Source organism: Anomaloglossus baeobatrachus, chromosome 5 (genome assembly GCF_048569485.1).
Source record: "Anomaloglossus baeobatrachus isolate aAnoBae1 chromosome 5, aAnoBae1.hap1, whole genome shotgun sequence".
NCBI classification, from domain to species: Eukaryota; Metazoa; Chordata; class Amphibia; order Anura; family Aromobatidae; genus Anomaloglossus; species Anomaloglossus baeobatrachus.
In genome coordinates, this window is record NC_134357.1 from 586,692,000 (window position 1) to 586,706,119 (window position 14,120).

General features: G+C 47.8%; 1 protein-coding gene across 1 annotated transcript in view; it reads left to right on the forward strand.

Moving 5' to 3' along the window:
• The window catches only part of LOC142313153 (uncharacterized), a 241,906-nt gene extending 229,802 nt beyond the window's left edge, over positions 1-12,104 (forward strand). The window contains 1 exon segment of the mRNA XM_075352142.1: positions 10,550-12,104. Within this exon segment, the coding sequence (XP_075208257.1) occupies positions 10,550-11,573 (1,024 nt within the window). The 3' untranslated portion in view covers positions 11,574-12,104.
• Positions 12,105-14,120: the final 2,016 nt, after the last annotated feature.

Below are 14,120 nucleotides of genomic sequence, written 5' to 3' on the forward strand. Positions count from 1 at the left end.
CGGGTACCATGCTGAAGGGCAGATTGCATGGCACCCTTGAGACGACCTGATAGGCCAGGGCGTCACATAATGACTCTATATAATGTAATATATAAAGCTGAGTGTGTGTGTGTGTGTGTATGTGTGTATATGTGTGTGTCCGCTAAAGGAATCTGCACCGTCGCATTTACAATCACGAAATTTTGCACAGACGCCAAATGTGACCCAGGGAGCGTCGTAGATTATGTTTTGACAGAAAAATTTAACCCCGTGCTTTACAGTTAGTCTCTAAAATCCTGCTGCCATTAAACTGAATGGAGGTGGGAGCTACAGGTTATTAATAGCAACTGTCAGTGGTTGCTATAGGAACAAAATAAACTGTTAGTTGAAGCTTATGGGTCAGGTTATATGATGTCGGTGGAGAGATGGATAGAGAGAAAATATAACAGACAGACAGAGACACAGACAGAGACACAGACAGAGACACAGACAGAGACACAGACAGAGACACAGACAGAGACACAGACAGAGACAGATGGGGAAAGAGACAGACAGACCTGGAAAGAGTCAGCCGGGGAAAGAGACAGACCTGGAAAGAGCCAGCCGGGCAAAGAGCCAGCCGGGCAAAGAGACAGAAAAGACAGACGGAAAAGAGACAGACAGACACACACATAGAGACGGACACAGAGATAGAGAGAGACAGACAGAGATGGAGACCGATAGACTGATACAAATACAGACAGAGATAGAAATAGTCAGACAGCGACATAGACACAGACAGACAAGGAAAGAGATAGACAGAGAGACAGACAGACAGACAGCGACACACAGACAGACTGGGAGAGAGACCGAGAGACTATCCCGGGCAACTACTACAGCTAGTATATAATAAACATGTGAAATAGATCCCTCTGTGTGTAATGACTCTATATAATATATAATAAACATGTGAAATAGATCCCTCTGTGTGTAATGACTATATAATATATAATAAATATGTGAAATAGATCCCTCTGTGTGTAATGACTATATAATATATAATAAATATGTGAAATAGATCCCTCTATATGTAATGACTCTATATAATATATAATAAACATGTGAAATAGATCCCTCTGTGTGTAATGACTCTATATAATATATAATAAATATGTGAAATAGATCCCTCTGTGTGTAATGACTCTATATAATAATCACGTGAAATAGAGCCCTCTGTGTGTAATGACTCTATATAATATATAATAAACATGTGAAATAGATCCCTCTGTGTGTAATGACTCTATATAATATATAATAAATATGTGAAATAGATCCCTCTGTGTGTAATGACTCTATATAATATATAATAATCACGTGAAATAGAGCCCTCTGTGTGTAATGACTCTATATAATATATAATAATCACGTGAAATAGAGCCCTCTGTGTGTAATGACTCTATATAATATATAATAATCATGTCAAATAGAGCCCTCTGTGTGTAATGACTCTATATAATATATAATAATCACGTGAAATAGAGCCCTCTGTGTGTAATGACTCTATATAATATATAATAATCATGTCAAATAGAGCCCTCTGTGTGTAATGACTCTATATAATATGTTTCCCTTTTTGTATTGAGTTACAGAAATAAATTAACCTTTTGAGGATATTCTAATTTATTGAGATGCACTTGTATTCCCAGCCCCCCACACTGACTGACAGCTGCTCAGCATTAGAACTTGCTGTCACTCTGCCGAGAGCGCGGTGACCAAAACCACATCGGTGACTGAAAGCCGGACACTGTCATATTATGTGTTTATGATCACAGGTAAATATTTCATAGCTATTTTGTAACACTTATTATGTTGTATATTTGGCTGTTTTTTACCTGGTCGGGGCTAAGAACAGAGTTTTGGATTGACAGTGGCATTCTCCTATATTTCACACATTCAGGGGCGTTGGGGTTTCAGTTCAGTATTTATTTTTATTTTGATCTTACTTCCCTCGTAACTGGGGCTGATATAATGACTCAGCGGTGACTACATGGCCTCTGTGTATGGCGGAAAAGGCACCGTCAGCTCTGTCTACCCTGTTCCTTGAAACCCTGAAAAAAAAGCCCTAGTAGGATTTTTGTTTTTTTTTTAGTATACTTAAAATATAAGCCCTACTCCAAAAATAAACCCTAGTTGTGGTTCCATAAGGAAATGTCCAAGCAGCTAAAAAAAAATAAAGAATACACCAGGACTTTTATCTAAGAAAGCAGGCACCCCCAAAAGAAAGTGAACACTCTTAAAAGAAATCAGCCCCCCCCCCCCCAAAAAAAAAAACAAATTGCACCCACCAGACCCCAGACAATTGCACTTGGCAAGTACTGATGGTGGATGGGCTCTCACACAGAGATCTGTGTCACTGTCAGGCCCCTCGCTGTTCCAGCTGCATTGCACCGCAGAGCTGTGTATATATAGTGACAAAGGGAGACGCAGCAATAAACGTCTCTGCCTTATGCAGAGATGGACGGATCTCCTCTCCGTTGCTACATGTTTGCGTGTTGCTGCGCTGCTATTTTATTGGACCGGTCAGAGTAATTCTCCAGGTCAGTGTGATTATGGCAATATCAGACTTCCACATTTTATTATTATTTAAGTGGTGACTAGAGACGAGCGGACCCAGGGAAGTTCAGATTCTGCTGGTCCAAGTGAAATTTTTTAAAGATCGTTTTGGACTTGGACTTGACCTAAACATCATTTGAAGGCATTAAATGAGCAGTTCGGGTCTCTGCCCACATGCAGCCAGCCATAATCTAAACATATCACTTCCGCTCGGATCCAGGCTCATTCTGTGGGTGGCTCGAGCGCCTACGGAGCCGGGGGTCACTTCGCTCTGAAAGGGATTTGCTGTCGATCTCGATGGGGGGGTGTGATGTTATCCCCTCCGTAGGCAGGGATGGTGGCCCCGGGACCCGTTGGGAAGATGTAGTGGCTGGGCGGTGCGCTGCCGGATGGCACTGTTGTACTCACGGTTACTGATACACACGAATCTCTAATAAACAAAGTTGATGGTGGTCGGTGCCCGCAACCGGTTGCGTCTGGTCCCCCACCCGGTTTGATGTTCTTGGCCTTTCTCCTGCACCTTGTAGTGTGTGGTGACTGTCTATGCCTCAGCAACGGGAATCCGCTTCCCGGCTTGTATGTGTCGGAGGAGTCCGTTTGCCCGCAGACGCTGGCCCGTGGTATCTCTCTACCTGTGCGGTGGTTTTCCATCCCCCTCGGTGGGCTGTTGTCTTCAGTCGGGACTTGGGACGGGAAAGGACCTATAGTCCAGACCTCACTCAGTAGATTCGACGTGGTCCAGTGGCTTCTGGGCCTCGTTCAGGGTCTAAGTACCCCCCAGGTGCTTCAGTTTCCGAGTCGGTTCCCCGGGTCGGTACCGGCTGGCCACTACCCTGTCCCGGTCCACCACGGTTCCACCGAGCCGTCTTCCCAGCTCCTGCTGGCTAGACCACCGTCTGCCTCCTAGCCACGGTAGCAGGGCTACGACGCTGGCACCGGTCAGTGTGGTTGCTGCAGACCTGTCACCACAGGTCTGCTGTATTTGAACTTGAAACTTAACTAGCTAAACTGCACTGAACTGAACTGCTTTTTCCTGCCTCAGGCCCTCTGGACTCCTCGGTGGACGTGGCCAACCACCTGGCTCCACCCCCTGGTGTGACCATTGAGCACTGAGGGAGGTGACTAGGGTTTTAAGGTTGGCTGATGACACCTTATTAGGTGTTGTGCGGGGCCTACTTGTGACTACCTTGCTAGTCCAGGGCGTCACACTCACCCTTGGTTAACTACAGACCGTCCGTGGGCTGTCCGACCACCACCGTTTATTTTTCTCTTTTGAAACTGCAAAAAGATAAAAACATTTACAAACATATTAACTTTTGTACATTAGGTATACTTTTCTTCCCTTACGGGAGGCATTTTGCTTAAACGTTACCAACATAACATTTTTATTAATACGGGAACGGGTTTTTTCAGTCACCCACCCAAACAAACCTGCCCCTTGATGCTGCCTCTAAGAAACAGGCAGCACCCCTTTTCCCCAGTCCAGGAAACTGGAACGGGTCCAGGTATTGCCCATACGGGCCGGGTACAAAGTTCCATACCAGGCAGTCTCTCAGAGGCCCCACGTCCAGGGGACCCCTGACCCGGAGGATCGCCACCGGTTGTCATGGTGACGGGATCTCGGCCAATGCTTTCCCGCAGGCCCATCCTCCAATCTTCCTCTCCGGGATGCTGTGGGACCTGAAAGGGTGGTCCAGAATTATTTACAAACCCAATAGTTTTTGGGTGGCCTGCAAGTTCTCGGCCTTGTTCATTTTTAAAAGGGGTTAAACAGTGTCCCAACGGGCAGCATGGTCCCAACGGGGACTTTAACATGGTAGCCAGAATCCGCTACCTTTCACCATTCGTGCTCTTCGTCGTACTCCTCCAGCACGACTCCGGGACTGTATGGCGGGGAAGGGGACTGGGTGTGCCTCCGGGTACTGCTGCTCACCCTCTCCTTCACACCAAGGGCGAACCAGCCCCTCTCCCCGCAATGCCGGGTGTATGTGACAAGCTCGCCCGGCTTCAGGTCACGATTCGGGTGACCCATTGGGAGGTGAGGGTTAACGTCCCGCCAGGAGACGAAGATTTCGGCCTCCAGGCCCAGTTCAATGATGAACCCCCATCCACGCCGGGGGTCAAACTACCGGACCTGGCCTTCGTAGGTCGGGCCCCGTATTCGATAAGTGGCAGTCTGGAGGTTTTTCTTCTCCCGGATGGTACGGGTCAGCACCTCGGCCTTCTGTTTCTCCTGGGTTGTTATCTCCCGGCCCAGCTGGTTCTGCTGCCGCTCCCAATATGGAGCGTCGACTTGCTCCCTCTGCGCGGGGGTTGGGCCCAGCCGGAGCTCCCTCGTGCCGGCTACGACCGGCACCTGCTGCACTGGGGAACCCCGCTGTGTTGCGGCCTTCTGTGCTGCTTTGCAGTAATAACCCACCGCCGAGGCCTGGGTTTTGGGAGCGGCCAGCCTTACCTGCTGGGCGGGCTTCCGGACCAACGCCGCCTCCATCTTGGCCGGGCGGACTGCCGGGGCCTGGATCTCTTTGGGCGTGGTCACATCCGGGACCGGCGGGTCCACTCCGGGAACGGGCACCTTCCACGGTAGCGGGATTGGCTTCGGTCTGGTGACTGGCCGTCCATGGGCTGCTCCTTCAGGCGGGTCCTCACGGGCATCCTGAGTGGGCTCCGCTGCCGATGTCGGGGATAGCGGGCCGAGCGGGGAAGCGGTGGCAGCCGGTACGGGCGGTGAGGGAAGCAACATGGAGGACAGGGGCAGACCGGGTCCCTCAGCCGCAGCGGCCGGTCCCTGGGGGACATAGGGGAGTGGGTCGCTCTCCTGTGCTTCCAAAATTGCCTCTCCTTCACGTACCCGCACGGCCGCAGCAATCTCCTCCATCTTGGCCGCCCACCGGTCCATCCGGAACCGCACCTGGTTCTGCAGCCAGTGACACATCAGCGCCGTCCGGACTTCCATTCACGCCGCTGTTCCAGGCGCGGGCTGCGGGCTTGAGGGATGGGTCAGCCATGCTGTATGCTCGGGGTCCAGGAACCAAAGGTGTGTCAAGGTCCTGGAGTCCCTGCCCTTTATCAGTTCAGTCACATGGCGCGGCAGCTTCACCCGCCCCCCTTGGTCTTTTCGCGGCCTTCCCTTTTCCAGCCAGGCAGTTTCGTTTTGCGACCGCTCGCTTCTTTGCAGGGCCGCGTTCCCAGGGGGCGGGGCTTCAGACTTTAATGCTTTTTCTGCGGGGAAGAAGACTCTGGCGGGAATCTTCGTGCCACAAGATGGCGGATTTTCGCAGCGGGTCTCCGCTGACTCAACTTCAAGGCGCACTTCACTGGGTAAGTGAACAGTTTGTATCCTGTTCACAGCGCCAGATGAGTCGATGTGTACCGCCCCGCGCTCGGCCGCTGCCGAGATGCTCGGATCCGGGCTTGTTCTGTGGGTGTCTCGAGCGCCTCCGGACCCGGGGTCACTTCGCTCTGAAAGGAATTTGCTGGCGGTCTTGATGGGGGTGTGATGGTGATTAGATAGGTGCACGGCCGGAGCCGCTCTTGAGTTCGTGACGCCACCCACAGGATGTGGTGAAGGTAAACACCACCTCTGCGATTACGGGGCACCTGGGTGAGATGGTCGTGCAGCAAGATGTTAACCCCTCCGTGGGCAGGGATGGTGGCCCCGGCACCCGTTGGGAAGATGTAGTGGCTGGGCGGTGCACTGCCGGATGGCACTGTTGTACTCACAGTTACTGATACACACGAGTCTCTGATAAACAAAGTTGATGGTGGTCGGTGCCTGCAGCCGGCTGCGTCTGGTCCCCCACCCGGTTTGGTGGTCTTGGCCTTTCTCCTGCACCTTGTAGTGTGTGGTGACTGCCTATGCCTCAGCAACGGGAGTCCGGTCCCCGGCTTGTATGTGTCGGAGGAGTCCGTTTGCCCGCAGACGCTGGCCCGTGGGATCTGTCTGCCTGTGCGGTGGCTTTCTATCCCCCTCGGTGGGCTATTGTCTTCAGTCGGGACTTGGGACGGGAAAGGACCTATAGTCCAGACCTCAACCAGTAGATTCGACGTGATCCAGTGGCTTCTGGGCCTCGTTCAGGGTCTAAGTACCCCCCTGGTGCTCCGGTTTCCGAGTCGGTTCCCCGGGTCGGTACCGGCGGGCCACTACCCTGTCCCAGTCCACCACGGTTCCACTGAGCCGTCTTCCCGGCTCCTGCAGGCTAGACCACGTCTGCCTCCTAGCCACGGTACCAGGGCTACGACCCTGGCACCGGTCAATATGGTTGCTGCAGACCTGTCACCACAGGTCTGCTACACTTGAACTTGAAACTTAGCTAGCTAAACTGCACTGAACTGAACTGCTTTTTCCTGCCTCAGGCCCTCTGGACTCCTCGGTGGGCGTGGCCAACCACCTGGCTCCGCCCCCTGGTGTGGCCATTGAGCACTGAGGGAGGTGACTAGGGTTTTAAGGGTGGCTGATGACACCTTATTAGGGGACAGGTGTTGTGCGGGGCCTACCTGTGACTACCTGGCTAGTCCAGAGCGTCACACTACTTCCGATCACGCTGTTCTTACCCCCAGTGCACTGTTCAAACACTGCAGGCGGCTCACTCCGGGCTGAGCACCGAGCGTACCCGAGCACAGCGATGCTCGTGAGGGGGATTTGCATTCGTAAGGCATCCGATCTCTGCACCTTCTTGGAAAATTCTGAGTTCGTACCGAATACTGAACTTCAGGGTCACTCATCTCTAGTGGTGAAGAAAAATCACTTTTGTAAAAAAAAATCGGTTTGTGTCGCCATTTTCCGACACCGGTAACATTATTCTTTTTGCGTCGATGGAGTTGAGTGAAGAGTTGTTTTCCACTTGATGACCCGACATTTTCATGGATACCATTCTAGGTGCAATATGGATAATTCATCACTTTTCATTGTATTTATATTGCTATATAAAATAATGTGCTACTTTTATTGGTCGAGTTTACTACTTACATAGCACATTTCATGATGAATTTTATTCCTACCCAAGTGATATCTCACCTCCCTTATTATCTGCAGTATTTTACATATTGGCTCATGTCCTTCCCATTCAGGTCCTTATAATATCAGATCCTCTCAGTGGAGATCTTCTATAGAAGAGAATTCTCCTGATTGCCCCGTGAAGGATGGATATGGACAGGGACAAGATGGCGGAGAGGATATTACACCTCACCCTAGAGATCCTCTTCCGGCTTACTGGAGAGGTGAGAGATTCTGATGACGTCACATTACATCATTCTTATCTATGGGAATAACAGATGGACAGAACTGGAGAGGTGAGGACTCTGGAAATGTCTGGAGTGAGATTTATTACTGTGTCTCTCCATAACCAGGATTACACAGTAGTGAAGAAGACCTCTAGTGAGCGCTGTCAGGCCCCTGTGTCTGAGGGATGGGGAAGACCCCTGAGCCCAATCACGGGGCCTCCACCTCACCCCCCAATACATGAGGACATCAATGACCAGAAGATCCTAGAACTCACCTACAAGATGATTGAGCTGCTGACTGGAGAGGTGACACTGCTGGGAATGCTGGGACATTATACAGTAACGCTATGAAGGGATCGGGGGTGACGGTATCATTGTATGTGTCAGGTTCCTATAAGGTGTCAGGACGTCACCGTCTATTTCTCCATGGAGGAGTGGGAGTATTTAGAAGGACACAAAGATCTGTACAAGGACGTCATGATGGAGGATCCCCAGCCCCTCACATCACCAGGTAATAGACAGGACTAAATACACACGGCCTATAATTATTTGTATGTAAGGAATGAATTCAGTCCCTGTATGTGTCTCCTCCAGGTCTATCCAGTAAGAGGACAACACCAGAGAGATGTCCCCGTCCTCTTCTCCCACAGGACTGTAAACAAGAAGGTCCCGATGTTCCTCAGGATGTGTCTCCTCCAGCCCTATCCAGTAAGAGGACAACACCAGAGAGATGTCCCCGTCCTCTTCTCCCACAGGACTGTAAACAAGAAGACCCCGATGTTCCTCAGGATGTGTTTCCTCCAGTTCTATCCAGTAAGAGGACAACACCAGAGAGATGTCCCCATCCTCTTCTCCCTCAGGACTGTAAACAAGAAGACCCCGATGTTCCTCAGGATGTGTTTCCTCCAGTTCTATCCAGTAAGAGATATCTACTCATGTACTTTCTGCACTAATTTTGTGTTTACATTTTGACTTTCTGCTCTGGGTTTTTCAGCTGTATTTTCTTTGCTTCTGCTTCTTCTGCTGTTTGTTTCTAGTGCCTTCTCTATGTCGTTATGATGGCAACTCAAAGACCTACAGAGGGTTCATGAATACCCTGTTTTCCATAAAATACGACCTACACTGAAAATAAGACCTAGCATGAGTTTATGGGATTTTTGGAGAATGCTTGAAATATAAGCCCTACTCCAATAATAAGCCCTAGTTACAGTCAGGGCCAGTGTTGGAAGGAGTCAAACTGCGCAATTTCTCAGGAACCCCAGTCTCTTAGGGTTCCCATCAGTTGTATTCTAAGGTTGATTGTTTAAGGACCTTTGATGACTGCAAAGACATGTGACATGATGTAACCAAAGGTCTCTTAATTTCAGGAGTCTAAATTAACTGACCAGAAGACAGGTGGGCATGCAGGACTGGCATCAGGGGAAAGGAAGTGTACACTGAACAGTTTCACACGGCCCCATTCTCCTAGCAGCCCCAGTGTTTATATGCTTTTTATAGGACTGCTTAAGGACTTTTTTGACAATGTCTTTGATCACATGCTGTAGAGTAGAAAGTATTGTTCGCTCCCCTTTTGTATATGTTGTCTGGACTGTTTCATTAATGCCTGCTATAGTTTTCCTACACTGGTCTGATGAGGTGTTGGTTGTTGTGCATTATTAATGTGAGCTGTTGTGGTGTTAACCCTTGTTGTGTTTTTGTTGCTGCCTTCCTGCTCTTGCTTTTCTCCTTAGTCTGTCACTGTTTATTTCTGTGAGTTTGCAATGTGTCCCGTCTTTCTTAATCTGTGTTTCTCGTCTTTCTTAATCTGTGTTTCCATCAAATTCTTGCCCCTTCCTTCTAATAACAGATTAGATCTGGTCAGGAGAATTGTAAGGCAGAACACTCTGGCATCTCTGCCTTCAGGGGTAATCCAGAAGTTAAGGTTAGCATAGTCTAAGATCTCCTAGCGTGAGTGACAGTTTAGGAGCCCCCTGTCCCTCATTATCTTGCAGTCACATTGTGACAGTCAATCAGATTATTTACTGTAGCACGTTCCAGAGAACTGGTGCTAGGAATGGGAGATCCAAATTAACGAAGATTTAACTCTTAAAGCTGCTTTACATGTGTCGATTTCTCGTGAGATCGCATTTGCGATCGCACCCGCCCCCATCATTTGTGCGGCACGGGCAATTTCTTGCCCGTGTCACACAATGCTGTAACCCCCCGTCACACGTACTTACCTTCCAAACGACCTCGCTGTGGGCGGCGAACATCCACTTCCTGAAGGGGGAGGGATGTTCGGCGTCACAGCGACGTCACACAGCGGCCGGCCAATAGAAGCAGAGGGGCGGTGATGAGCGGGACGTAACATTCCGCCCACCTCCTTCCTTCAGCATTGCCAACGGCCGCAGCTAAGCTGCAGTTCATCGTTCCCGGGGTGTCACACGGAGCGATGTGTTCAGCCTCTGGAACAATAAACAACCGGACGTTCGATTTTTTTTTGAAAATGAGCGACGTGTCAACGATGAACGAGAAGGTGAGTATTTCTGCTCGCTCATAGCTGTCACATGCTACGATATCACTAACGATGCCGGATGTGCGTCACTTACAACGTGACCCCGCCGACATCTCGTTAGATATATCGTAGCTTGTAAAGCCCGCTTTAGATGTCGAAATTGGACAACAGATTCAGAATACTTTTTTTCGTAATTTAATTTCTGATGTTAGGGTTTAAAAAAAGAAATTAACTTACAAGATAATTTCATTATAAAATAATAACATTTTGTTTATTTTTAGCAGATGACTGTATTGGGAGTTCAGATGGACATCTAATATCTTCAGAATTTATAACAGATGATGAAAGTATCACACATGATACATATGAAGAGCATGCTGTTGTCCCAGATATACCTCCAGTCCTTCCTCGGAAAGCTTTATCATCTGTTCTTTTCAAACAAGTCCAAAATTCCGAATTATCACAGAATTTTAAGCAAAATAAAAGTTACAGAAGGGATGTGGAACATGAAACGGCTCCTACTAGCGAGAAGCCTTTTTCATGTTCTGAGTGTGGAAAATGTTTTACCAGAAAATCACATCTTGTTACACATCAGAAAAATCACACAGGGGAGAAGCCATTTTCATGTTCAGAATGTGGGAAATGTTATATTCAGAAACCAGACCTTGTTAGACATCAGAAAATGCACACAGGGGAGAAGCCATTTCCATGTTCAGAGTGTGGGAAATGTTATATTCAGAAACCAGACCTTGTTAGACATCAGAAAATGCACACAGGGGAGAAGCCATTTTCATGTTCACAGTGTGGGAAATGTTTTATTCGGAAATCAGAACTTGTTGAGCATCAAAGAATTCACACAGGGGAGAAGCCATTTCCATGTTCAGAGTGTGGGAAATGTTTTATTCGGAAATCAGATCTTGTTGAGCATCAAAGAATTCACACAGGGGAGAAGCCATTTTCATGTTCAGAGTGTGGGAAATGTTTTAATTGGAAATCAGAACTTGTTGTGCATCAAAGATCTCACACAGGGGAGAAACCATTTTCATGTTCAGAGTGTGGGAAATGTTATATTCAGAAACCAGACCTTGTTAGACATCAAAGAATTCACACAGGGGAGAAGCCATTTTCATGTTCAGAATGTGGGAAATGTTTTATTCAGAAATCAAATCTTGTTAGGCATCAAAGATCTCACACAGGGGAGAAGCCGTTTTTATGCCCAGAATGTGGTAAATGTTTTACTAGGAAATTAAGTCTTGTTTACCATCAAAGAAATCACACAAAATAAAATATTTTTATGTTCTGAACGTGGAAAATGTAATACTCACAAATCAGTTCTTGTTAAACATGTGCAGAAGGAATGAACTTTTTTCATGTTGTGAATAATTGAAATGTTTAACTGCTAAATCAAGTCATGCCGATGTTAAAGAATTAATCTGGTTTACAAGATAAGATTGTTATTATTATTGTTTGAATTTGCTACATCTAACATAGAATAACATTCAGACTTGTGAGAAGGCCATATTCAGTATAATGTGCCTTTTAAATATAAAATGGTATATTAAGTGCTAGTACATTGCACAATGTACCAGACCTTATCTCTAAGAGAGGCCCCTGAAGCACATGGCATGTTCCACATTACATAAGTTGATATTAAAAAGTCCCTAGACTATGTAAGAACAAGATAATGACCATTTGGAACATGCCAGATAAACCAATCCGTATGATAAAAAAAACAAGGGTGTAACCAACAAGATAATGATAAGTTTGACCAATGTATGTTGGGGTACATAGACATAGGTTAGCGCTTTTCAATAAATATGACCTCGAGGCATTTGCTCAGATGGGGAAACCACACGACTGTCATTGCTGTCTTCCTCCCGCCGGCGAAGCATTCATTGGACATGTAGCTCATGGCTTGTCTGATTGTCATAATAGTTTTGGTGGAGAACTGCGGCCTCACAACATCGCCCCCACATGGGAACAGGACCAAACGCAGGACAAACCGTGGTAATTAACCCTTTGTGTTACTGACTGTCTCTTGTGTTGTCCTTGTGGTTTGGGGTGTGCTGTGTAGGCATCCTGCTGTGTACCCAATGAGTGATGGTTTATATGTGCTTCTTGTCTTTAGGTGTATGAGTCTGTGAGTGTATGTAATAAGCCTCTTACGGGGGAGTTTGAGAGAAGTGACCCTGTATACACGGGTCCAACCGTGAAGAAGAGAGGGCCCCTGCGGTTCCGTGATGGTGATCCACGTGAGGCGCCTCCGGCCAGGGACTGTTACCTGTTTGTTTTTGTCTACAGCTAGGGACACCCGCCGAAATTGATGTGTATAGCAGTTGAAACTGAGGTCTGAAACGCTAACATTCATGTGCAAAGACCTACCCGGACCCTGGCACATGTTTGAAGGATTCGATAGACCAGGTCTGACCAGGCAGGGAACGGTTGTACACCATTTGAGGGTTCCGTTCAGAAGGGACGGAGCTGCTGGGTATGAGCCATGAACTTTGTGGTTTCTGTGTGTGTGTATGCCTGCCTCAATGAGTGAGACACCGGTGTGTGTGTGTGTGTGTGTGTGTGTGTGTGTGTGTGTGTGTGTGTGTGTGTGTGTGTGTGAGAATGCCTTGCTTTTTCTGTATTAACACTGTCATATTGGTTATAATTGTGGAGACACGGGGCTCAGTGGGCGCTCTCGTCCACTAAAACCCGCCGCCTTTAGAAAGACAGCGTGGCTCAGGGCTCATCCCAACTGAACGCCGGCCTCCCTAACCGTGGGCGTAACACTACTCAGACAACACAGGGTGAGGGAACCACAATAATTAGACTTTATTGGATCCCCAAACATTTAACGGCACATAATACATAACCAGCAAAACACACAAATGTAACAGGCAACAGAGTCTCACCCTTCCGCTGGCTCACCAGGGAGTAGAATGTCCATGCCTCACAGGTTCCAAGCTGTCTGAGGTTTGCAAAGTCTGTAACAGGTGACTGAACTGTCCCAACCTGAGTGTCCTCCTTAGGTAGTCCTGGTTTGATGATAAAATCCTGGCAGCCGGAGTCGAAATCCCTAGGCTGTGGATATGGTCTCTAACCGGATCCGGAGTCCCTAGATTGAAGCCATAAGATGTCCTGATCCTCCAGTCAGCTCCAAAGAGCTTAGACTGAATCCATCAACCATCAACAACCCTGGTAGCTTAAAGAAGTCCCTTTTATAGCCATAACTTTCCCTTAGGATACACTGTGTCCTCATCGATTGGTTGGACAAGATTGCTTCTCCCATTGGAGGAATTTCAAGCTGCATGGGCAATGTTCATTTAAATGATATGGGTAGAAAGCCTGAGGGTGTACATGTAAACTGGGAGTCACCGTCTAGACAATGGCTACTAAGGTAATTACATTATCAATACACAACTACAATACGTCTATCTTTCAGTGGCCAACACAAGTACATTGAGTCAACAAGAGTCTTGTAAAAACAATGAGGGACTTCTCCCCCGTCTATAGACAATCTATCATGCTGTCTGGCTGGATTTTAAGAAACTTTAACCCATGTCGTCACATTCCTCCCCCTTCTTAATATTAGCCAGACATGATAGGCTTCCGATCATCCTTCTCCTCTTGTCGGGAAAGCCCATCCGCATTTCCATGATTCTTGCCTTGTTTATGGGAGATGGAAAAATTGTAAGATTGTAATGCCAGACTCCACCTGAGCAACCGTCCGTTGTCCCCGGCAGTGCGATTTAGCCAACTCAATGGATTGTGGTCAGTAAGGACTGTGAACTCATTGCCATAGAGGTAGGGCTGCAATTTTTTTAGGGCCCAGACTATGGCC